The following is a 25,688-nucleotide window of genomic DNA, read 5'->3' as shown; positions in this document are numbered from 1 at the left end:
CCAGCTGGGAGAGGGACAGGGGAGGCTTTCTTGGTGCAAGTAAATGAGTATGTTAACGAGAAAGATGCCTGTTCTGATGTATAAGTTCACGCTGCTTCCTAACATGTTGCTTTCCAAGGAGAGGGTTGTGTGCACTCGCTCGGTAACCCCAGCAAACGTCTCCCGAAGGAAGGACCACTCCTAAAAGCAAAACCACGTGGGAGATGCATCTGCGCAAAGGCTGTCTCTAGCATCATGGGCTGAAAAATGAAACCACATTGTAAACAAAGCCATTCCTTAGAGATTGGATGCGTTCTGCAGAGTTTGTGCTGAACACAGGCATCCTTTCCATAAGGTTCACGGAGAACACGGGTTTTGTTCTTTCTGCTGATATCTGAGTACGTGCTTTGTGCCAAACCTGCTACTGGAAGTCGAAACACAATTCCAGTTGGCAGAGCCATGAAATCCTGGGGTTCCTGGAGATGTCCCTCTTGCTTTCCAGCAAGGCAGGGCCCTGTGGGTCATTCCCCAAAGATTTGGCTTCTGCATCTCACTGCTGAAAGAGAGCAGAGAAAGTAAACAAGCAGACCCTTGAAAGAACAGCCTGGCGATTTTGCCAGCTAAAATGCAAGTGCCTGCTTCTGATAAGAAACACAGAGGTTTCATGGCTCATGTGTGCCAGCTTTGAAGTCAAATACTTGTCCCCTCTGGCAAAGCTTTTCAAGCTACCAGCTGATCTGTACAGGGGCTCTCCTTGCTGTGCTCCTGTGGTGAGACCTGCCCTGCCCAGGGGGGAAGGTGCATCACAGCGATGGTCCCTTGCTGTCCAGGTCAGGAGTGAGGTTCCATGTGTTGCTTCCCTCATGGTGTGGAAGAGCAGCAGGCGGGAGGAGTGCTTTATATTTCTGGTGCGTAATGCTGAAAGCAAACAAAAAGCCCCTCCTAACAAGAAGGGAGACTCTCAGAAGTGCTGTAGCCTTGAGCTATGCAGCGCTTTGACCACAATCTTGAGGACTTCCAGGCTAGCATGGAGCGTGGCATGTGCCAGACAGACAACAATGGACCCTTTGAGCACATTTTGGTACAGATTTTTCTTGGAGGGAGAAAGAGAAATGCAGATGCTCTGCTCTTGTATCAGCAGCTGTCTGTAGGAAGCCCCAGATGCTTTCTGCAGACAGCGTGCCCAGGCTGGTTCCTGGGGACTGAGGTGACCACAGTGACAGCTCTTCTGCAGAGCCATCGCTCAGCAGCCCCTGTAGTGAGTCCTCTCTCCTTGCTCTGCAGTTTCAGCGAGAGCTTTTCCAATACCGTGGGAGTCTATGGAATATCCTGCTGTGACGTGTGAGCTGCTGACACGGGAACATGGCAGCGTGTCATCACTTATTTCCTGCCTGAGGAATCATAAGGTCTTTTTGCATTGATTTGGGCTCATCTGCTTTCCAAAAGCAAAGCTTTATTGGATCCCTCTTGTCCTTGCTGTCCTCTTCCAGACGGTCTCTGGAGCCTTCCTCTGGCTGTGTTCATGAACTCCCCTGGGTGAGGGCTCCCTAAAGCCTTCAGTCGGCTTGGCCATGGGAGAAGGTGTGTTACCTACCTTCTTGTGTGTGCTGGGGCTGTGCTGGCTGCCTGGCACTGAGGGCCCTGAGCTGAGCTGCGTCTTTGGACCTCTGCCATCAGGTAAATAAATAACAGCCTTTCCATCGGAGGGTTCATGAGGACTCCTATTTTCTTGTGCAGTTAATGGACGTGTAAGTCTGGCCACTTTCTCTGAATAACGTAGGGCTGAAAGTGCTTGTGAGCCAGCTGACCTGTTGGGCAGAAGAGCAAAATTAGTGACATGGCACACAAGTGAGATGTGGTGATTGCCTTGAAACCCTCGTTTGAGGTGCCAGGCATGACCGGACAGCCCTCAGCCTGTGTCTAAAGGGCAGGTTGAACCTCAGCTGCGCTGAGATGCTCGCCCTCTCCTGCCTGTGCCCAGGTAAACCCAGGTATGAAGGCTACTCAGCAGCTCAGCTGGGGCTCTGTTCTTTTCCTGGCATTTCAAATCCTCTCTGTTGTTTTCCTTAGGGGCCAAAAGCTGTCACTATTGGTTTTGGTGTGGTGTAAAATCCAGCCTGGGGTTCCTGAAAGGCTGGGGGTTGATGATGTCCCTCCTGACCTGTCACAAGCCAGTACTCTTGCTGCTCTGTGACCCCTTAAGTCAGAGCTTTTTCACCATGTCGGCACGAGGACAGGTCTCTGTGCAGCTGGGGATCAGAGATATGGGCGGTCTCTTGCTGAACCTCTTTGGAGAGCTGCTGAAGAAGGAGCTTGGCTCAGGTCTTATGTCAAGTAGAACGAGGGAAGGAAACGTCTCCAGCTTGTTTGTGGTCTGGCAGCAAGAGAGCTTTCTGCTGCTGTCACTGGAAACCTTATTATTTTTTTTTTTTTAATATTTCCCTCATTCTTGAGATGTTTCTGGTGTGTGTGCTGGTGCTGGAGCTCAGCAGCATCAGCTGGCTGCGATCTGCAGACCCCGAGGGCTCTGGGGCTGCTCAGCACAGGTGGGCAGCGCGGCCAGGGAGCCCCAGGAGGGGACCTGTGCACTAGGATGTCCTGACAGCACTTAAACCTCAGCTTCCCATCCCCATGTTACCATGATCGGGAACACCCTGTGCTCCACAAACATGGCATGATCCAGCCAGGGATGCGCTCGCAAAGAGCAGTGCCAGGGAGAGGGGGGATGCTGCCATCACTGCGAGCGTCTGCAAATAATAACCCGGAGCACCAAATGCCAAGCTGGTGCCGGTTATGCAAGTCTGCCCATACATCCACGTTGCCAATCGAGTCGCTGTTTAGGTCTTGTGGGTTTTATTCTGTGGCTCAGATTTATTTTGGATGGAAAGCCACGTGTTTCCAGTGAAGCTACACCTGCGGAGATTTATGTTTTGAATTAGCCCCAGCAACAACCAAAGCACATTTGTCAAAAATTCTTCCATATTTGTACTTTTTAAAGGCATTTTTCTTTTTTTCTTATTTTTTTTCAAATGAAGTATGCCCTGCTTTTTTAACAGTAGTCTAGGCTGGGAGCAGATAAATGTGTTTCCAGTGGCTTCTTGAAATGAACAGCTGTTATTCACTGAATTGAACAAAAAGGCATTGTGAAAAGTATGTCCAAAGTGATTCTTAAAAAATAAAAAGGGGGGCAAAAAGCTAACAACAACAACAACAAAAAAAATTAAATATGATATTGCAATTAGCTCAGCTGTTTGGGGTGAGTCCCATGGGTGTCGTTACATCCTGGCTACCTTGCTGGCTTCTGTGACTTCGATTTCATCCTCTGTCCCTCTCAGTTGCAGCCCTGGATCATCTTTAAGCACGTTACAGGAACTTTGTGAACCAAATGATGATTGGGTTCACCACCATTTATTAATATAATTAATACTGTTTTCTGTCAAAATCCCTGCATTGAAGTTTCTGCCTTTTTAAGCATTTTCTCCTCCATACTAGGGAAAATCCAGACCTGGTACCAGTAAGAGAGGCAGTTCCTCTGACTTCATTCACGTCATGTGCTGTCACTGGAGCTGTTTGCAGTTTTGTTTTATTTTTTTTCTAAAAGAAATAAATACTTTTTTTGAGGGTTCCTGGGTTTGCAAATTTGGTTTTCAACAAAATGGAAACACTTGCAGAAAGCGAGGGTGAATCGACATCTGGCAATTTCCTCAGCCACCGGATTCTTTTCTCTTTGTGGATAATTGCACAGAAATTTAAGCGAAGTCTTTGTGCAAATAAAACCCCCTCGCCGTCTGAGCATGATTGATTAGGGACACTCGCTCTTTTCCTAATTCTCTTACTTAAGCTTGGCATCATCCTCCTTTTCCGTCTTAGCTGTTTCCACCGGAGGTGAAGCGGTTCTCTGCGGAGGGGCAGGAGCCACCCACCCACGGCAGAGGCTCCTTGGACAGACAGACTGCTGTGTGGGGGGTGTGGGGCCGGGCAGCCACCCCTCCCTGGCTGCAGTTCAGGGCAGCAGAGCCTGACCCTATTTGACTTCTCCTTTATGGATCCCGGTCTCTATAAACAGCCTTTTATGGCATTTGCCTCTCAAAGAGGAAGCAGGGTGTGGATGGGAACAGTGACAAAGAGCCACTTATGAGGATTGAGTGAGCTCTTACAGGAGGCCGGCGCATAATTTTAAGATCAACAGAAAAATCTTGCAATGTCTTCAAGGCCTGAAATGTCATCTGAGGTATTTAAATGCTGTCATTCAGCCTCCCAGCTACCAGGGTCAGAAGCTTAGTGCTGCCGTTCAACAGGGAAACTGAGTCATGGAGCTGCTGAGTGACTTATTGAAGGATTCCCAGCAAGTCAGAACCTGAGCCAGGAATTAGCAGCAGAGACCCAGACTGCCCGGCCCCTGGGCTGTGCTCAGAAAACTCTGGCTTCTTGCAGGAGCCTGGCTTCAGCCGTGTCCTCAGTGAGGGCAGGCAGCGGGGCTGACCCTCGTGGCCGCCTTCTCCTGTCTCAGGCCAGCAGAATGGAGCAGCAATAATGGAATAAACACCTGTTTTATTCCTACAAGGCATACACGTGTCCTTTAGGACATTGTGGCAATGAGAGATGAGAAGCTAAGGAGGCAGCACCGGCCTGGGAGACCCACGAGGATCATCTGCTAGTGTGGGTGCCTTTGGTGTGAAGCGGGCACTGGAGGCGTGTGCTGCCACGGGATTTCTGGGAGCAGGGCACTAGGAGTCAGCAGCTGGAACTGGAAATTGTCTGTGTCAAAGTTTGTCTGGGTCGTGGCTGGCATCCAGCCTGGCTCCATCCTTATCTGTCCCCAGTGAAGGAATCTGTGCAGACCAAGCGTTTATCCACAGCAGCAGATAGCGGTACGTTTCCTCTGTGTGCATTCCAACAGTGAACGCAGAGCTCTCCCCTCTGACATCCTGTCCTGCAAGCAACCAGTACAGATGTCCCCGTGCCAGGGCTTGGCAGCCTTCCTGCCCCAGGACTGAGCTGCGAGCTCACCACAAAACCCACGGAGATGTTGTCTGGTGGGCTGAGATGGGCAGAGCCACGCTGCCCTAGTGCCCAGCATGGCACCGCAGGGGGCACAGGTGACACCAGAGGTCTGCCCTGCTCTCTGAGCTGCTTGAGGGAGAGCTTTCCTGCTGCTAGGCTACAGATTTGCTCCAAAAAAATGGAATGGGAAAAGCCACAAATCAGCTGGCAGCTTGATAGGGTGAGTCCGGGCAGGCATGGCAGGGGAATGCAAGCACGTGCTTGCAATCTCCAAGCCATGAGCGCTGCGTACCTTGGGTTATAAATAAATTGCATCACTGACAATGTGTTTGTGAGAGAGGCCAGGAGGGCTGGGGATACAAAGTACTCGGTTCTGTTTCATTCAGGATGTTTGGTGCTTGGCCACCAGTGCTGGGGAGGTGGATGGGAGGTGCTGGCTCTGCTGCTCTGGCCTCCCTGCTGGGTTACACAAGGCCTTGGAGTGCTCTTGTGCAGGGTGATGGGGCTGTGTCTTATTTCCAGCTTTTGGCTGGGAGGAAGAAGAAAGGTGAAGGTACATACCTGTCAGAGAGCACCCCAGGGTCAGAAACGTGGGATCTGCTGCTGATCAGCCCTGAGCAGAGGATACAACTCTCAACTGCTCCCAAGGAGGAGCTCTTGGGAGCATCCACAGCCCTGCTCTGCCTGTCTGTTACTCATCCCATTATCCCAAACTGGGATAATGCGATGAGTAAGACTGCCTGGGGACCTTGGTCAGAGGAAGCACAGCCCCATAGCACGTCTCCCTCCCAGCTCTTCCCCAGGCAGGTTTGCTGTAGGTCGCTCCCCTCGGGAGCACCCACCGGGATAATCGGCAGCTCACACAGTAAAACCTGTGCTGCCACAGCAGCAGATTTTATAGTTTGGCCCTACTGGCATTCTAACCCCATTACTGTGCATTTGAGGGTTTTTTTATACGGTAATTAGCCAACGGTTTGATTTGATGTCGATACGCTGTGCTCTGTTACAAAGAGCCGATTGTAGCTCGGCATCCCGGCCAGCCCCGCGGTGCAACGGAGAGGCTTTGAAAGTGCTGCTCTGTGTGCAGGGCACTTGGCAAAGCCTCCCTCATCCCACCCTTGGATCAAATGTCCTGATAAGGAGACGGAGCTGAGAGGGTTTGTTTCACTCCTTCCAGGAACGGCTTTAGGAACCAGCAACCCCGGGATCTGGCTGTGATTTGTGGGAGACGTTGTACTCCTTACCTGCAAGCTGGGGAAAGTGATACCTCTGCCAGGGGCCTCCAGGGCTCAGTTAAGATTAATAAGGGTGGGAGGGGAGATGAAATAGCTGTGACATTTTATTTTTATTATTAATGATGTAGAGCGAAGCCAGGGCATCTCTGTGAATAATCGCTCCGGTTTGCCTGCGGAGATTTGGCTGCATTTTTTCCCCTCCCTTACCCTCTACTAATCAGAGCAAAGTTTGACTTTGTAAGAGGAGGGCTCAGAAAGCAACATTTCTCAGTGTCTGAATAAAAAGCTGAGCGTTTCCTGGAGTAATTAGGTCCAGGCTCTCAGGGAATGAAGGCCGTCTACTTGATAAGTGTTTAGTAATGATTACCAAGCTATGGCTGGGGAAAGCGAGCAAAGTGTTTTCATTTCAGAAGCAGCAAATCCAGCTGAGACTTGTGGTGTCTATCATGTATGGAGGCAATTGTCCAAGTGGTATGTGGCCTTGCTGGCTGAAGCACGAGCCAAATTCACCCTGGAGTAGTTCCACAAGAGACACCAGGGTTACACCACGGGGCTGAGCTGTGTATGCTGTCTGTAACTTGCCCCTGGGCTGAGGGCTGGAAGTGTCATTCTGGGGCCAGTGGTGTTATTCTCAAATTAGTAACAGTGTTCATCAACGCTTGTGGAGCTGGCACAGGGTGAGTGATATTTGCAAGAATAGAATTAGATCCTCTCCAAATGAAATACCTGTTTCTTCAGTGGTGTTGGAGAAATTGATGCTGAAAGTGCATACGTTTGGCTTCACCGTTATGTTTTTGTTCATAAGCCAACCTCAGCTGCAGCAGTCAGAAGCTTTCACAAAAGACCTCTCCTCCAGCATTTGTAGAATCAAATTTGGCTGTGAACGTGTCTGGCAGTCTGTGCAATTGTCACAGGCCATTTCATGTCAGCATACTCATCCTGCCAGCCTGGAGCACCCTTGAGATCTGACGTGCTGCTGAGAGGGTGGGTTGCAGCCCCCTGCCCCTGCCCCGTTTTGTCTGCCTCCATTTCAGAGTGATGCCTTGTTGTGGGAAAATCCATCTCTGATTTTCTCAGATGGGCTGGAGTTTTGGTGTAACACTAGAGGACTCTGAGGAAGCTTTCAGTCCTGCTGCAATGACTCCTGCCTTCCAGGCACACAAATGTGTGTGCAGGTAGGTTTTGCAACAACCCCCGTGTCCTCTGAAAACTCTAACGTAGCCTAGCAGCAAGGCTTTCTCAGATGTACATCTGCTCTGGTGAAAATAATATACTGATGTCTAAAAATCTCCCAAATCCCTTATTTATTGCAGCTTATATAAATGTCTTCCAGAAAGGATTACACGGCTCCATGGAGGATAGGTGTAAGGGTGGCTTTTAAGCACAGTGGTCCAGAGGCAAATCACGATTTGGGAAACCTGTAAGCTGCTGCTTTCACTGACAAAACCCTGTGTGCAAGGGTCTCCGTGTTATTGCCACGTCCTTATGCTCTGCCCACAGGAGTCCTCCACTGGCCACTGTTGGGGGAAGGCTCCTGGGATCAGCCTGATCTACCTTGGCAGCTTGTACACGTAATGTCCTTTGCAAGACCTTTCCTTTGCTTTCCAGAACAACCGAGAGTGTACTGCAGAACTGTGGATATATTTTCATTTCCCTCCTTGTACCTTTGCCCTTTCTCTGCAAGCTTTGCTTCCTCGCGGACAGTAAATGCAGTACCTGGATGCTGGCCCAGCAATTGGTGAGTCTATCAGATCAGCAGAGAAGTTTCTTTGCAAAGCCAGCAGTTGTCTCCGAAACCACCTAAGGCATGAGCTCTGTTTGCTTCCCCTTGGCCTCAGCCACTTCGCCTGACGGTGAGCAGACTCCATCCCTGGTTTGTAGATCTTTAGTCTTTGCAGAATGGTTGTTTAATTGGCATGATGGTCTGATGATTTATTTGGTCAGGTCTGCAGTGCCATAATGTCCGTCACCATCACGATGGTTTCCAAGCATTCAGCAGCTGGGAGTCATGATCTATTGGTTTATAGCTCCAGCCCTGGAAAAGGTATTCTGGAATTACTGTGTTGGGAAAAAAACATGGTAATCAAACCCATTAAAGACTGGAAAGGTTTGGGGTGAGAGGGAGATGCACAGATATTCTGTGAGTCTGTTTTTATTTTGGGAATTAGTTGTTTTCCTTCTCCCTTTGCTGTCCCATGGTGGCTGGGGGCAGAGGGAGATAACAACCTCTTTCTCAGGTAGCACAGTCCTGTTTGCAGCCCACCCCCAGGGCTAAACACTGCTTTTCAAACAAATGCTCTGGTATTTGTTTATTTCTGTAGGAGATGATCTTTCTATTTTGAAAAGGAAAAGCAGGGAGAGGCAGACTTCGGGCTCAGGACAGGGCTTGGATAAGCCATTTGACAAAACTCTATTGACATCAGAACAGGGCAGCTAAAAGAGGTATTATTTTATCACCGCATCCGTGTGGCTTTCTGGCTCCAAGATGGTCGTGAGTAATCCCCACATCTTCATGAAAAGGTATTTTCTAGGGCTATGCAAAGCTGTTTGGATGATGTTGAGTAACAGCAGAGAAGCAGATGCATTTTCACAAGAAACTTTGGCCGCTGATGGACATTCAACAGCTCATCATGTCAGAGTCTTTTAAAAGGTGCTGAGCCATCGCTAAGGCCTGGAAAAGGAGGAAATTTCTGCTGTAAGAATTTTTCTGTTTGTCTCAGATTTTTCTGTTGTGTTTTTCTGAAGCTTTTCAGCTATTATTTCTATAGAGATAGTGACATGGAAACAGCTTGGTTAGGAGTCTGTTCCAGTGCCTGATATGATCAGCCAGAGCAGCTTGACTGGTTGCAGTGCCCCAGGTTCCTGCCAGGGAGGCAGGATGCTAGAGAAAATTCACATCTGAACTGGAAAGCTGTTGTTTTAAGGTCCCCAAAGAAGGAAGATACATAAAAGCAGGAAAAACTCAGGATCTCGAAACAGAGTCCGTGGCAGTTCTGCTAATTTTGGATCTGGTCTCCGACTCGTGTTGCCGTGTTCTTGCAAACATACCAGGGAAGTGTGGTTTGGTGCTCTGCAGGCAGAAGTGCTGTTGTCCAGAAGTGTGCCCGAATAAGCTGCTAGCCTTATTCTAGGCATGTGGTTGGTGTCAGCCTGTCATGCACAGCTCCTTGTGATCCACCGTTGCTTGTGCAGGTTTTGTTCATCAATTCGGTCATGGGAGAGTAACCCATCCCCTTGTACGGAGAGGAGGTGGCCAGTGTTATAACGCAGCCCTTTCCTGATGGGTCTCTCTTTTGGTAGAGAGACATGTCTCAGCGTGCTTTGGCCTCCCTCCTCATTAGAATAAACACTTCAGTTTGTTTCCATGTGGATGGCTGTGTTGTGGATGACACTTGTGTTTGGATCTCAGGCACCGTGAGGCTGTCTGCGAACGCGCTGTCCACTGATCCCCTCCCAAGTGCCTCCTGTTCCATCTCTGTGTCATCACTTCTCTCCAGCTCTTTCATCACAGATGAGTTTGCTTTGTTTCTGGTCCAGATCAAATGCCAAATGCCTTCGGGTTCCTGAGGCTGGAAGGCTGTGTGGAAATGCAGGATATTGTTATGTTCCTGTGGCATCCCTGCTGCTGGGGCCAGTGCCCCGTCTGCCTCCTCCCATGACTCGCGCTCCCACAATGTCCCCCAGCCTTTCATCTGCCTGCCAAGTTTGTTTGCTTTGTTTTTCCCCCTAAAAGCATGCAATCAATTTTAGCCCTAATCAGATGGAAGCATTCCAGCCTTGACCTTCCTCCCTTCATGCATAAAGGGCTCCCTTGCTCCTTCCAGTGCATTTCACACGATCTCCATCTCTCCTCCCAGGTATTTCCTAGGCTTTCTGCTGGGGACCACCTGCATCTCCTGGCACTTGGCGTGTCGGATGAAAGCTCATGGCTTGTCTGCCAAGCTGGGGCCCACGGGACTCTTGGTGGTCTTTGAGGAGGGGATAATCACGCAGTGTGTGTTTCCAGCTGCGCAGTTTCATTAGCTTAAAATGCACGGGCTGATCTTTGAGTGATGCCTTCCCAGGAGTGCAGTGACTGGGGTTGCCACAGGGATACTCTAACACAGGAGGAAGGATATGCATGGGAAATCCTCCACTCCGGAAAGCCTGGCTGGTTCTGTAACTCCCTTTTAGTATCTAGCACTGCTTGTTGCCATTAGTCTTTAAGTGTGTGGCTTCTCGCATGCCGCTAATCTCCGAGGACCACCAGCTCACCTCTGATTACCTGACCGAGGAAAACCCTGGGGTAAAGGAATCTCATGGGTAGCCACCTGCACAGATTCCTGAGGGCTGAATGCATCCCACCTGTTGCAAGGAATTTTACGCAGGAAGCCCTTACTTAGCTTTCAGGTTATGCTAGCATCCTTAAAAAGGGAGCAGGAGCCCATTTGTAGCCAGACACAGTTGTTGTTGAGGAGCTGCTCAGAGCCCACCCATGGCCCCGTGAGCAGGATGCTTCACCCCACTGGTGTGGTGTGGCTGCGGGGTGTTGGTAGTGTGGTCGGGTGTTTGCAGCAGGGACGTTTTAAACAGGGCTGGGGAGGAAACAAGGGGTTTTGTGCCCAAGCTTTAAAGGGTTTTGATTGTTTTCTTTCATCTTCTTTCTGCTAGGACAGCCCCAACTGCATATTCTAGGAATTTTTCCTCATTAAAACTGTTGTTTTACACACAACACGGCTGTCATCAGGGTCTGTTAAACGCAGCTAAGTGTTTATGTAGGACAGAAACTGCCTGGGAGTGTTTTTCACAATGGGTCAGACTGAAGGTTCAGTAAACATAAACACATTTCCCACTGATTGCTCCCCGGATGAATCCTGCAATGCATCAATGTGTTTGAGATTTATGTGGGAAGGGTCTCTCCTGCTGGGGAGAGGTTTAACAAGAAGTCGCTTGCTCCTTGTGTGTTGTTTATTATACCGGGGTGCATTTAAGCGTATAATGCAGGGGCACAGACCTGTGAAAATCTTCATTCAACCTAATGCCTGTGAAGAGTTTAAGAGGAGTTTATCAGAGAGGGAGGGAAGGATGTGTTGGAGGGGAGGGACCAAGGAGCTTGCTGGCTCTCAGCTTCAAAATTAGTTTGTCTCACTGTAATTTAAGAGCACCCACATAGCGGTCTTAACCCGAACCTCTGGCAGATGAGAGTATTTGTGCTGCACGGTGCATTCCCAGCACACCTGGGGGATGCAGCTCATCCGCTCTGAACGTACATGTGAAAGCGTTGTGGTTTAACACGACCGGCAGCTAAACACCACACAGCCGTTCGCTACTAGGAAGAAAATTAACTCTGTCCTAACTGAAACCAGGACAGAAAGCTTATGAAAAATAGTACCAGCATGGCCCAAGTGAGAGATTCATTAGGATGTCTGATTCCTCTCTTGGTTAGTTGCAGAAAAAAAAATAATAATAATAATAAAATTGTTCCATGAACAATGTTGAAATAGTTTGTTTAGTTGAGTTTTAAATTTCCAAGCATCTGCCACTTTCTGCAGACTTACTCAATGTCTAGTCAGCTCTTCTGACCATGTACCTACCAATCCGCATGTTTGTGTGCTGAAAAACTGCCTGTTGGAATAACAAAAAACCCCAAACCCTTCCTAGGTTTCTCATGAGAAGCTTTCCCTGTGCCAGCTCTCCAAATTGGTTGTGTTTTGGATTTGGGAGCACCTTCCTGCCAACCTCGGATCCCATCAGCAGATGGAGAATTTCCTAATTAACTCCTCCTCTTCCATTTGTAATAGTAAAACAGTTGAGACGAGGTCAATTGCTATTTATAGCCATCTCACGCTACTTGTTTCTACTCGCCCAGGCAGTAATCTCTGCATAGACACAGGAAGATTAATCCTTCATGACACCAAACTTTCCATTCCCCTTGCTATCTGTGCTTACCCATGGCTGAGCCCCCCCTCCTCTGCAGAGCCTGGTGCGCTAAGCGTTTGATAAAACACAGCAGCAGTGGGACTGTGGAAAAAGTTTTAAAAAACAATATCAGTTCAGCAACCCAGGAGTTGGCTGGGAGGTTTGAGGCTTCGGTTTCTAGGTCAGGAGAACAGTTTAAAATTTGTTCTCACCAGCTCTTTACCAGGCTCATGCATTCAGCAGTTCCCTGAGGTGACATGCAAGCAGGCGCATGTAAGAAACTTCAGGGTTTTGAGGGATCTACCACTTTTTCCAAGGTATAAGACTTCTTCGCTCCTCCCAAAAAAGTTTAAATTCCAATTGTGTCTTACGTGTTGAAGATACCTTAATATAGAAACAAGTTGGGTTATGGTAACTGCCAATAACTGATGATATGTTCGGTGAAATGGGACTTCATTGCCAAAAGTTGTATGAGGTCTTGGTAATATGGTGTACCATCACCCTTGTCTCAGGCAGGCAGAATCAATAGTGCATTGGCTACTTTCTTTCTAAAATCCTCTTTTGCATCTTGCAGACTCTTTTGCATCTCTTTTAGCCGTGTTTTCACTGTGAAAACTGCAGGGCGAGCTATGAGCACCTGCATACCCATAGGTGTTTTGGATATGGCCGCTTCCCCTTGTCAGTGGCACTGTGTCGGTGATTTTTGGTACTGAGCAGTTGGGGCCGCCCTCGGGCGGGCAGTGGTTAGGACACCCGTCTGTGCTTCTCTGTGCAGGACACAGCAGCTAAAACGGTGGTAAGAAGCAGCCAAAACGGTGGTAAGATCAAACAGCAAGGTGTGGGTGCTCAGGAGACAGGCAGCATTCGTTTCCTAAGCACGGCAGCTCAGTGACGGTGGCGTTGGGGGTACGCAGCAGATTGCTTAGCACAGACTGTGCTGCCTGATACGTAGCTTGACACGTACCACGATGACAATGAATCAGGAAAAAAAATATTTTTCAGCATTAAAACCCAGAAACACGTAAAAATTATGTTTTCTTCTTCTTGGCTCTAGCCGTTGTCATGGTAAAGTCAACAAGGACAGGGTGCTCCAGGGTCTGCCTGGTGCTGCCGTGCTGATTTTGTGTCTGCCTTGGCTGAAGTACCCAGGGCTTGGTGCAAAGGTGCAGCAACATTCCAGAAATCTCATCCCAATAATGTGAATGAGGAGACCTTAGAGCACATATTAAGGTTGTGGTTTGACAGTTATCATTTTTCCCTGCTTATTTTGCTTCATTGTTAATTGTTATGCTGTGTTAGTTATATTACTTTTTATTACATTTATTTATATTACATTTATATTACTTTTTGAGAGCCCTACAAAGATCAAAATCCACTTGTGTTACGTGCTTGCATTTTCTTATAGTCCCTGAGTTGCTTGCCATCTAAATAAACAACATAATTCCCCTGCAGGAGAAATACTATTTTTTATTGTTATTCCTTTAAAACAATGGAAAATCAGGCACAAAGAAAACAAAGCATTTTTTTCCAGTGGCTGCACAATGAAATTGCGACAGGGCCAGGAACTGAGTCCAGGTGTCCTGAGTCCCAGCCCAGACCTTTAAACACCAAAATATCCTTCTGTGCCTAGTGAATTCAGTGTTTTGGCAAAGCTTTCCCTGAAGTGTTTCATAATTAATGTCAGTGCAAGTCTCTGAATGTCTTACCAGTTAGGAATTTGCTTTTATATACACACATCCCCTTTAAAACTCCCCCAAACTTAGCAGCTGTTGGCTTCTTCATGTTACTGGAGCATTTCTGAGGCGAGAAAGGGACATGATAAATTGAGAAGTGTTGATTTGAAATGTTCTGCTTTGAGTCCACTTAGCAAAATTGAAAGGTCATCTGTCCTCCAAAGAGCCAGCAGGACTAGACACAGTATGAGCCTTGTTTTGAGGGAAAGGGGTTTTCTGTTGTGTCTAGAAGTCAGCCTTCGCCTATCTCATGGGGGTGGATTTAATCCAGGAAAAGCTAAGCCCCTCCTAGGATCTGTGACAGTTTTCAACAGCTTTCTGAAAAGGAGCTAGAAGCAAAGACAAGGACAGTGTAGCCCACGAGAGACTATCACAGCTCGCTTCTCAGGGGACCGCTTCTCAGGGGACCTCTTCCCTTGCTGGGATGTATCTGCTCCCTTTTAAGGCTGCATGTGCGGGATGCTGCCAGGAGAGAGATACGCGCCGTGGCATGGAAGAGTGTGATTTCTCCAAGCAGCTCAAATAATGGCTCAAATGCTAGCACCCTCTGGATCAGGTCAGCAGCTTTCATGCCGTCTCAGCTCAAAAATTCTTGCAGTCATTTTGCTCACCTGCTGGGAAACCAAAGGCTTGTTCTGGAGAGTGGGATCCTTGATAAGACTCCTAGGAAGGAGCGAAATGCAAGTGTTCTAGAGTTTACAATTTAAAGAAAGCCCAAACTCAGAACCTGGACATATAATGCATCATTAAAAGAGTTTCTTGACTTTGGGAAATCAAGGAATCAAGAGTCACAGCTTGAGAGAAATCTGGAGTCAGGTCCCTGAACTTGGTTCTCAGCTTTGCTCCGATTTCTGCTCCGATGCTGGGGAAATCACCCAACGCACCTGTGAGACAGCAGAAACGGAACTGCTGGTGGGAAATGCCAAGCGAAGGTCCAGAGCAGATCTCTCCTGGCAGTAAAAGCTGGCTTCCCTGCACCCATTGTCAGTACAGCGCTAATCCTGCACATCTTCTGAAGTTTGCACAAGGCAAATTGTTTGCATTTCCATGGGCAGTGCATCGCGGTGGTGCTTTGGTGTTCAAAGGGCGGCTCTGGGGAGCGGGCTGAGATGTGATGTCTGACTGCGGCTTTCATCCCCTTTTCGGAGGTATTCATGCGTGCCTCCTCCGCCAGCCCTGCCCCGGCCTTGCTGGGAACCAGACGAGCAATTTTGGCTGTGTTTGAGCAGCAGCACAGCTCATCAGGTGGCTGAGCTGTTTCTCCAGTAGGTTTTCATGTTCCTGATCATCTGCTTTCAAACTGCTGGCCAGATCCAGCGCCTGCTCCCTCTGCCTGGGAGGTTTCTGTCCGTGGTCACTGGGACAGGATCCCCTGTGAAAGCGATGGGCCTGTAAAGGGGCCAGTTTATACTGCTCTTTGAGACAGATGCTACCACTAAATATTTGTCCCACCATCTCCACGCCCTGGGGAGACATGAGACAGTGTGACAGCACTGCTCATTTGAGATAAAAGTGCTGGTTTCACAGCCCCCTGGTCTGTTTGGGTGCCTGCTCCCAAGTCTTCCCATTTCATTTTTTAAAGCAAAAACCGCTCCTTCACTTTCAAATTTCACCTTGTGTTGGGAAAAAGCCAAAGGAAACCTATTACAGTAATTTTTTAATATTTGCCACTTGGAAATTTTGTTTGGGAGCGGAGATTCTAATGGCACCGGCTGCTCCCTTTGCAGCCAAAACACGTCCCCCTGCGCCGGTCAGGAACGCGGCCTCGCAGCCATAAGCCATGTCTTCATGCTGCATTTTCCCAGGTCTTGCCAAGTTTGACATGCAGTAGGAAAGGAGGCATCCTTATGGCAGTTAAACAAGCGGGGTGTTTTATTAACCCTGGCAGACCCTTTCCAAGTTGGAACAGGTTAGCCAAGTGATCTGCTGTGGGCTCGCTGCTTCCAGAGGGATTGCGTAGCTGAATCAGACCTGTGGCTCTTACCCTGCTCCAGCTATTCTTGGTCAGAGCAGATAAAAAAAGGACTTTTTTGCCATGCTGGTGCTGCAGTCAAGTGCCCTGAGCAAATCCCCTGTGTAGCTGGGTGCCCGGAGCAATGTGGGCAGAGCACAGCACCGTCGGGTCTTAATCCTGGCTGTGGGAAGAGGAACTCGTGCAGCTGCGCCCAAACCTTTTCCCTGCCTCTGTAAAAGCATTTCTCACGGCTCGGCTGAAAGGCAGCAATTTATCAAGCCACGGGAGATAGAGTTGATGCTCATTAAGAGCATCCGAGTCTTAATTCAGTGTTTACAGCTGAACCTTAACATAGAGCACAGCCAACAGCCGGAATTAAATCGCGGCTCCTGGAAGGTTTTCGCTCTGGCTGGGCAGTTTGGGGAATCCCTCCTCTGGACCACATCCTGGGCTGCAGCAGAGGGATGCTGAGCCTGCAGCAGCTGGGCTTGGCGCTGTGGCTGGCTGGAGGGGACAGCAGGATGGTGCAGAGCAAGCAGGGCAGCGTGGTTTGCCATCACCCAGGCTGTGCCATGCTGTGGCTCTGCCCTGGGCTGGCAGGAGACCGTCCTGCTGTCATTTTGGGTGTCAGGTGGGTATGCATGCAGGTCTCAAGCAGGGTGAGCCTGCCAGGGGCCTGACTCTGCCCCTTGCTGTTAGGCTGCGTTGGCTTGCTTTCAGGAGCAAGTGCATTGGCCGTGGAAGTGGCCCCCATCCCACTGGGTCAGGCAGGTGTTGCACCCAAACATCTGTCCTGCTCCCCCAGCTCCGGGCAGCTCCACGGCTGTGTTTAGCCCTGGTGTTTGTGTTTGCTTAGGAGGCTTTCTCTGGGGCGAAACTGATGTCTGGTCTCAATTACGAATCTACAAACCCAAAGTAACTTGATATATCAAAGGTAAACGTTTTATCTCTCCGCCCCTATCAGCAGAGTCTGGTCTGTTGCAGCTGTACCCAGATGAGCTCAATAAATGGTGCCAAGTCCCCAGTTACAAGCAGGGGCTCTGAGCCTGGACACAGCTTTGCCTCCAAGGCTTACAGAGCGAGTGGCTTCGGCAGCTGCTTTTCCCTCCTGTCTCCTTCACACCTCACATTTCTCCACCTGAGACTGTGCAGGGGGTTGGAGCAGCTGATTTCAGAGGATGTGCAGCTGGAAAAGAGGCTGGACCCCATCACGGGTTGGCCCCATCAGAGGCACATAAGTGACCTGCCAGGCTGTAGGGAGCTCCAGCAATTCCAGCTCCCCTTTCACTGGGCTTCCCTCTCATTTCAGCCATTTTCCATAAACTCTACAGTCAGGTTTTCCTTGGTCATCCCATCACTGCCCAACCGGTGGTGTCAACCAACTCAGTCTTTCTTATCTTGTTGCAGCTGAACCAGCTGGAGGAGGCGGCAAATGCAGCTCACACTTTCTTCATGGCAAACCCCGAGCACATGGAGATACAGCAGGACATTGAGAACTACAAGACCACGTCAGGGAAGGTCAACTTGATTGACCGGGAGGCCAAGCCGCACATGGTGAGTCTGAGCTGAAGAGGTGCCTGGGTTAAGTGTCAGACAGCCTGGAGAGAAGAGAGTTAGGAGGCCAAGAGAGCATCCTCTGTGAATGGGGAAACGCTTGCCAAGGTCCATGTCACAGTGCAGCAAAACAAACTCCCTTTCACAGCTCTCCTTTAAGCCCAGCCAGCTCCTGCTTTTTCCAGGCACCCTGTTGTTTGTTTGATGGCTGTGTCCCCACCACGGTCTCTCCATTCAGGGACTCTTGGGTCATCCGTGGCTGTGGTCACACACTGTCAGGCAGCTCCGATGGATGCCTTGGTGTGCTCCGATGGGCAGATCTTGGCTCACGTGCGTTTATTCCAAGCTGGATTCTTCCACCTGGCCAGGGAGCATCCAAATGAGTGACTGCGCTGGTGGCAGTGCAGGGTGACAGAGAAACAGACAAATGTATCCACCTCCCCAAGGTGAAAGGCCAGCAGGAATACCAGGGCCAGCCCCACTCCCTGATTTCACAAGATGCAAGGAAGCTGGCGTGGCCATTCGGTGTAGTTAATGGAGCTGCTCATTAGGGACCATCCTAAGACAGATCTGCCTGGGCCAGCTGCAGGCTTTTCCCTTGGCGTTCAGCATCGTTGTTGGGTAGGAGAGTTAAAACAGAGAAAAGAAGTGTTTTTGTCACCTAAATGCATAATCTTTAGCCTGCTTACAGACTTCTCTGCCTGCCGGCTTTGCAGGAGGACTACAGTGCTGGGGTAAGGCACTACGACAGGGAGGAGTACGGGCTAGCCATTGACTTCTTGGAGCGCGCCTTGGTGGGGTACTACTCTGAGGATGAAGACTGCCAGATCATGTGCGAGGGACCGCAGAGATTTGAGGAGCACGAATACCTGGACTACAAGGCCAGCCTCTACGAAGCTGTTGCAGGTGGGGTCTTTTTGCATCTTATGGGTTCTCACCCCTGGCCTGGAAATAATTTTAATTATTGAGTTTGGGTGGGTTTGGTGCTGGTGAGTGGTGCTGCAGGAGGTGCTTGTGAGGCCAGAAAATGCAAATACAGAGGACAGGGAACCAGGACATCTCATTTAGATCCTAAATAGAAACTGAATTATAAGAATGGCATTTCCAGATGTGTGAAGTATCTGCAGCTTTCAGTAAAGCTGGAAGGTGTTTTAACAAAAACTGCCTCAGTTTCCCCCTGTACGCAGTCTCACTGCTATGCATATCTAGATGTTACTGGCCCTGTTTATATTTTCTCTGGTTTTCTGTGTGTATTGAAGAGAGCAGCAGAGTCCTCTTGGCCCTGCTCCAGCTGACCAGGAAAGTTGCCAAAAAGACTTGGGACACAGATTTCCTCCCCATCCAAAGGGATGGGTTTGTCATTAGTGGAGGCCCACCTAGTTATGGTCCTGTCTGAAGTCTTTGGAGAGAACTGAACATTGCTACGCACTCTTCAGATTTGCATGTGTGGCTCTGAGCCAGAGGGGATTAAAATGGTTTGTTCTCAGTAGAAATAAGTTTACATGTAATTAGTTGTAAGTAAAAGAAAAACAATAAATTAAGGTTTGTTTGCTGACAGAAATCGTATTTATCTGCTCTTGGTCTTGGAGTTACATCATGCTCCGGAGTTTTGCTTCTTCCATGGAAAATACAGATGGTAGAAAATGCAGAAATGCAGACTGTTTTTTGGTTTTGCATAATTCTGCTTACCTAGAGACCTAACTGAACCTAACAAGATGAAACCACCAGCCAAGGAACATGCACTCTTCCCGGAGGTGTTCAAGGCCGGGTTGGATGGGGCTTTGGACAGCCCGATCAAGTGGGAGATGTCCCTGCTCATGGCAGGCGGGTTGGATTAGATGATCTTTAAAGGTCCCTTCCAACTTACACCTACGGGTTTATTATTATGTGATACAGGATGGGAAGCAGCCTCTGCTGGGCTTAGTTACTCAGGCAAAAATGTGAGACTGCTGTAAGGACTAAGTTGGTGCCAATGTAACTGTCAGCTGGTCATGCCTGCTTTCAAAACCATGACCAGGAAACCAAGGGCCGTATCAAGCCCTCCAGGAGGAGAGTTTTTGGTGGGAAAGAAAAGCCATCTTCCTTCTTAGTGAGAAAGCTGGTGCTTTCAGGTTCAAAACAGGTTTTGGTCTCTGTTAGATCGTTTCTGTGCTGTGCAAGTCGAGTGCAGCCCCAGCGAGCAGAGCAGGTGCGTCAATGTGGCCACCCAGTGACCATGGTGTGGACCAGTACATCTCCTGGAGATGAGAAGCCAAAGGTCACAGCAAGCACTGTGGCTTCGCTTGGTCAGATCTGCCTGGGAATAACCACTCCAAGCCCCAGGGCTGCTCAGACACCCAAAGAAACAGGGAAGGGAGGGAGCAAAGGAGGGAAAAGAGTTCCCCATAGGAAATAGTGTGGTCATTACAGGACAGCACAACCCAGAGTTTACCCATGTCCAAGGCTCCCAGCAGGGACTGAGGGCTCACACACACCACAAAATGAGAGTTTAGTTCTCCAGAGCCCCGTTCTCTTTTCAGTCCCAAGCTAATTTGCTGTACCACTACACAGAGTGGAAATGCTCTCGCCTCCTCACCCCAGGGACAGATGCATTTCAGTGCATTGATTCCAGTACATGCAGACTGTTTCTAAGGCATCCTGAGAGTACCAAGTGAAAGCAGGGCTTGTCAGTGATGGATTACTCCATGGCTAGGATGCTTAAAGAGGTTTAAAATACAGCAAAATTATTTATGTCCTTTTCCTTCTTGCTTTCCATAATAAAATACCCTGGATGTAGATGGTATATCAGACAACTACTCAAGCTACCTGCTCGGAGAAAATGGGGACTGTTTCAAGTTTCCACTTGATTTCAGCACAAATTCCTCCGGCTGTTTTTTTGGCAGCTCCAAGAAGTACTTTGGTAGCTGAGCACATGTTTTTTTTCAAGCCTGTGTTTGTTTCTTAAAGTTTTTAATGGTGTACAGAGACAGAGCGAGCAAAGTAGATTTGTAAGTACATTGCAGCAAAGGCTCCAAACGGGAATCAGATGTCAGCTTTGGCTTCAGCATCGCACAGCTGATACAAGGCCTGCATTGTGTACTCCCACTGATTAGAAAACGTGCTGATGGCAGATGTTTACCGCGTGCTTTCATTACCCAGGAGATATCTCATTGTCAAGATGCAATGAACACAGGGATTTTGCTGCCAGTACTTGCACCTTAGACCTTTCAGACCAGCAGCGGCGCTGCTTTGCTTGGCCATGCTCACAAAGCTGCTCTATCCCTAGACCCTCTTGTCTTCACCTCCCCTTGCCCTTGGGAGCTTTCTTGCTGGAAAAAGGTGAGGGTTAAAGATGAGCAGAAGGGTATGCTATGGAGGTGGCCACGCTATCTTCACACCTACAACTTGCTTTGTGGTTGTCCTTGCCTTGGGTTTGGTTCTTGGCGTTGAGCACCTGCCTGCCAACAGCAGGTCCCTGGCTGATCCAGTGTTCCTGGGCAGAGGTAGGTGGCAGCTCCTGGGATGCGACAGAGATGCTCAGGCTCCCTCTGCAATTGACAAGAGAATGGCATTTCTCAAGGGGGCCAAAAATATGACTGCAGCTCTCCATCAGCTTTGGGAAGGAGCCTGAGCTTTTTCTCTGGGTGCTCCATCACCTGCTGGACCATGAGTTGAATGTCGTTCAGCTGGGGAGAAATAATCTCTGCCTGTCCTGGGCTCAGCACCATCACCACCCTTCTCAGTTCTTCTCCTTCTTTTCCCGGCAGATCACTACATGCAAGTCCTGGCCTGCAAACACGACTGTGTCCGGGAACTCGCCACGCGTTCAGGCCGCATCTCACCCATCGAAAATTTCCTTCCCCTCCATTATGACTACTTACAATTTGCCTATTACAGAGGTAAAGCCCGTCCTTCTGTTCCTTACAGCTCTTGCTGATTTTTTTGTTCAGTTATGAGTTGTTTCATGGGGAAATCAGAATATCTGACATGAGAAACTACCTGTTCAAAAGTCCTTTTCCTTTCAGGTTGACTGAAATGCATGGTTGAGTATTTTTATAAAAGTATTCTAAATCACCAGTCAGGTTTTAAAAGCCCAAAATGTAGCTAAAACGTTATTATTCTTTAAAAAAATCATGCTTTTGGGGGATCCTTTCATTTGGATTTGGATATTAAAATGTTGGGGATCTCTATATTTCTAGTTTTCTGAAACATATGACTACATTTTATAGGTTGATACATAACATATACAAGTTAGCCCAAGTTTATCCCCAGATGCCACTTTCTGCCAGTTACCAAATATTTTAAGATTAACAGTAAAATTACAGGAACTGGCAACACGGCAAGATATCAGGAGTTGGCAGCATTATGAAAAGTTGCCAGTTGTGTGGTCCTGTGTGGTATTTTATTACGTTCTGTTGGAAGAAAGAAAATCTAGGCAGAACTCTGGTATCTCAGGCACGTGGTAAGAGCTCCTTCCTGAAGAGGGCAGGATGGGTGAGGGTCAGAATTACTGTTCAAACCAAACACTTCTTCATTCATCAGTGCAGTGGGAAGAAGGCTGGAGGAGGCAGCAGTTTTGTGCACGGTGTGCAGGCTTTTTAAAAATTTTGTATTCTGCCAAATCAGAGGTTTAATGTGGTGGTGAAAACCCCCAGAGCCCTGAGAGGTGCTGCACATGAGAAAGGCCTCCTAAAAACTGTTGTGTTGCCTCCCAGTCGGTGACTACGTGAAAGCCCTGGAGTGTGCCAGGTCCTACCTCCTCTTCCACCCGGACGATGAAGATGTCTTGGAGAACGCAAGCTACTACGAGGGCCTTCTGGAAGGCACTCTGGATCCAGGCACCATCAAACCCAGAAAGGTGAGAGTGAGCGTCACATACGGGCCCATGGTGCAGGGTTTTAAGAAAAGCATCGGCTGGAAACAACAGCAGCTTGGCAGCTTCCCCACACCGAAAGCAAACGTGGAGGTGCTGGGCTATCTGGCAGCGCTGCTTGTAAAGGTGCAAGTCCAGAGCACGAGGGAGAAACGTCTTTAAATGGGGATTTCAGCTTTAAAAAGCCCGAGCGAGGGCAGGGAGGGTGATGACCACGTGCCTCAGTGACATAACCCCTCTTCTCTTGGTGCTCTGGAGGACGTGTGGAGGAGGAATGCAATGAAGAGCAGAGGGCAACTTCTGTTAAGAGCAGGCTGGGAAATATTTTCCCAGGGGAAGCTGGGGATGTCAGTGTTACTCTCAAGTCGCCGGCAGCTGGCTTGGGGTTGTGTTTAGCCTGTTCGGCAAGGAGCAGCTTTGCTATCGCAGGGTGAGGCTGGGGTCAAGCAACCAAACAGTGTTTGTTCAGTCACCCAGCAGGCCAGGCTTCCTCTCCTCCGTTCAGGGCATCTTTGTTTGCAGCCCTGGGGCTGCCTTTCTCACGATGCAGAAGAGAAGTTCCTTGTCCCACCACAGCCCTGCTGAGGCTCGTTCCCCTGGCAGAGGTGGGAAGGAGATGGATTTTCCATTCCCTATGGAATTTGGTGAAATGGTAAAAAAAAAAAGTGAAATGGTAAAGAAGAAATTAAGAACAATTGTAATCTCCTCTGAAACAGCATATCCAGGAAAAAAATGAAGTTGAGAAAATAATTTCAATGTTTCCAGTGTTGTGAAATTTGCTGTGGAAAAAAAACACACTGATTTTTGCTTTGTAAAGTAATTTTCTAGGAGAAAGCCCAGTGATTTGTTTACATATTTTTTCATTTAAAAGAAACACCCTTTGGTGGATGATTTCCAGCTAGCTGTGCTTTATGGTCCCCATCCAGTACCCCAGGCTGTGGTGCTGCAGTCCACCCACCGCTCCTTTAGGACAGGACGGGGCTCCCAGCCCTGCATTGTGGACAGGGAAACTGAGGCACAGCCCAGCCAAGGACCTTGCTCCAACAGCCTGGACTCACCTCTGCATCCAGAGCTCCCCAAGTCACCAGATATTTAGAGGTTCTCCAGGGTTTCAACTGCACGCATGTTTTGGGGGGATTCAGGCTTCCTGGGGTTGCTCTGAGGCATGACCTAAGCATCCCCCACCTTGTAGGAGTCTGCAGCATTGCACAAAAAGCAAACCCCTGCTGAAGCAGAGGTGTCTGGTGAAAGCTCCATGTACAACATCTCCCTTTCTGCTCTGCCTTTCAGGAAGCAAAAGCGCTGCTGCGGCGCCATAAGCTGGAGTCTCACCTCCTGCAGGTGGCTGCGGCCGGGCTGGGATTCACCTACACGGAGCCGGTAATGCCTGGGTCTGCTGGTGGGAGGGCCTTTAGGAGTTCACAGCTGTAGGGTCTCCTCGCCCCTCTCCCTCCTGTAAAGCCAGTCCCATGTAGGTGACTCAGGAGCTGGGACTTGGGCTGGTTTGTCCCCTAAGGAAAAATGCTGTTGGCTAGGCGAGGGGGCTGGTGAAGGAGGAGCAGGAGCAGCCAGGTCCATCTCCTGCCTCGTGTCCAGCTGTGTCTCAGCCTTCAGTCCTGAGACCTCCTCCGTGGGGTTGGATGGGGAAGGCTGGGCTCCCACAGTACTCGTGCTACGATGCCCGTTCAGGTTTGGGTTGAATTTTCCATTTGGTCACTCCAAGCAATTGTCCAAGGTGGCGTGGGATGAGTCCACACCAGAGGGCCTGAGTGAAGGAGTGAAGCAGAGCTGAGTGGCTTCAGTCTGACCATCAAACTAAAAAACTCGCCCTCTCCCTTTTCTCACAGAACTACTGGAAGAGGTACGGCGCCCGCCAGGACGAGCACAGGTAAGCCACTACTGCTCTTCAGGGCCTGTTGGTAGCTGTGCTGTGCTGGTGGAAGCAGGTGTTCCCATTACCAAAAAATTGCGTTTTTCCACAGGACAGGGTGAGGTGTTCTATTTGTGGCATTTGTACAAAGTACCAGCTTGCCCATTTTTTTCATGTGTTGGTTTCCAAGAGATGCATAACAGCGTAATTCCCAGAACTGGACACCTGTGGCAGAAGTCATGATGTTCCCCTTCTCTCTTGCTCCTCAGTGTCCCATCAAGTATTAGCAATGAACCAGAGGAAGGGCCCCGGCTGTCCCTAGCAAAGAAACCCACACCGAAACCAGACCGAGAGCTGAAGGAGGGTAAGTCTAATGAAGTTTTTTTCCGACAAAATCAGAAGTTTTTTTTCTATTGCTAGAGGCTACAGACTGCAAAGGCTGGCAGATGAGCAATGATGGCCAGTCCTACCGGGGGGGCTGAAGCTTTTTATAAGAGACAAGAAGGCCTTGATGGTGCCATAGCACTGGTAGCTCTGTGGATCCCAGCAGCACTCTGCTCTTGGACCTGCTTTGCTGCCTGCTGAGTTGCTTAGCACAGAGCCCTGAGATGCAGATTTGGGAGGCTGGGACCTCCCCATGGGGATGTGGCACCCCAAAACAGTAATTTTTCCTCCAGATGCTTTTAAGAGATGTTCCATGTTGTCCAGGCTGCTGTAGGATGGATGCTGTAGGCCTTAGGTTTGGGGAACTCTGGCTTTGCTAATGTGCTGGATCACACTATTTTCACAAACGTTTTTTGTTTGCAGCCTGGCTTGTGATATCATGTTTTGGCTAATACCAAATAACTTGGTTTTAAGGTCTGTTGGTAGAATTTTCAACTGATTTCAGCACATTCTTGACAGCCACAGAAAATACCATAACATTTACTAACAGACAAGATTTGCCCCGTAACAATTTAGAAGAATTAGATTGCGGCCAAATACCAGTGCATGCTCCTTACTGCAAAACAACGGGATCTCAAGCCAGAAGGTATCTTGTGTTTCTGGTGGGACAGCTTCACAGTAGCAGGCAATTAAACCTCCTTGTAATGCAAGGGGTGGTCATGGTTTTGGGGGAATTTCACAGCTTTTGTTGTCCAAATTGTCCCCAGCTGCTCAGTACCTTGTTCAGAGTTTTATTACCTCTTCTTTAACTATACAGATAAAAAAGGAAAATACCAGAGGAAGATCTTGAAGAGCTTCATAAGCCAAGAGCTGTCTGATTTATATTAGTTAGTTTGTTTGCCTTTGTAACCAAATAATTTCAGAGTATGTCTTTCTTGGTGCTGTGCTTTTATGCTTGCTGGTTTAGTTGCAGAATGTTTTCAAGTTTACAAAGAAAACTGAAACCCTTCAAGAAATGGATTTTTGTCTGCCCAGCTGCTTTGTTTCTTTTTGTTTCCCTCTCTTTTCATTTGGAAAAAGAAGAGAAAAGGTCAAAAGAGAAAAAGAATGGTACATTTTAATTTTGTGTTCCTCTTCTATACTTAGCTCTTTTGTCCCTTCCCCTCACTCCCAAAAGTCTGAAGAATTCCCCAGTTTCTTTGGGGTGTTTTTCATGTGTGTCTCA

At 48.8% G+C, this 25,688-nt stretch overlaps 1 protein-coding gene across 1 annotated transcript in view; it reads left to right on the top strand.

Moving 5' to 3' along the window:
- The window catches only part of P3H2 (prolyl 3-hydroxylase 2), a 66,471-nt gene that overhangs the window by 33,316 nt on the left and 7,467 nt on the right, over nt 1-25,688 (top strand). The window contains exons 2-8 of the mRNA XM_080604049.1: nt 17,211-17,357; nt 18,074-18,263; nt 21,104-21,235; nt 22,052-22,194; nt 23,500-23,589; nt 24,057-24,097; nt 24,349-24,443. Of these exons, the coding sequence (XP_080460175.1) occupies nt 17,211-17,357; nt 18,074-18,263; nt 21,104-21,235; nt 22,052-22,194; nt 23,500-23,589; nt 24,057-24,097; nt 24,349-24,443 (838 nt within the window). The remainder of the gene's footprint in view (nt 1-17,210; nt 17,358-18,073; nt 18,264-21,103; nt 21,236-22,051; nt 22,195-23,499; nt 23,590-24,056; nt 24,098-24,348; nt 24,444-25,688) is intronic.

This window comes from Anser brachyrhynchus (genome assembly GCF_964034855.1).
Source record: "Anser brachyrhynchus genome assembly, chromosome: 9".
In the NCBI taxonomy this organism is placed as follows: domain Eukaryota; kingdom Metazoa; phylum Chordata; class Aves; order Anseriformes; family Anatidae; genus Anser; species Anser brachyrhynchus.
The sequence above is the reverse complement of the archived record's forward strand: the minus strand, read 5'-3'. Positions and strand labels throughout refer to the sequence as shown.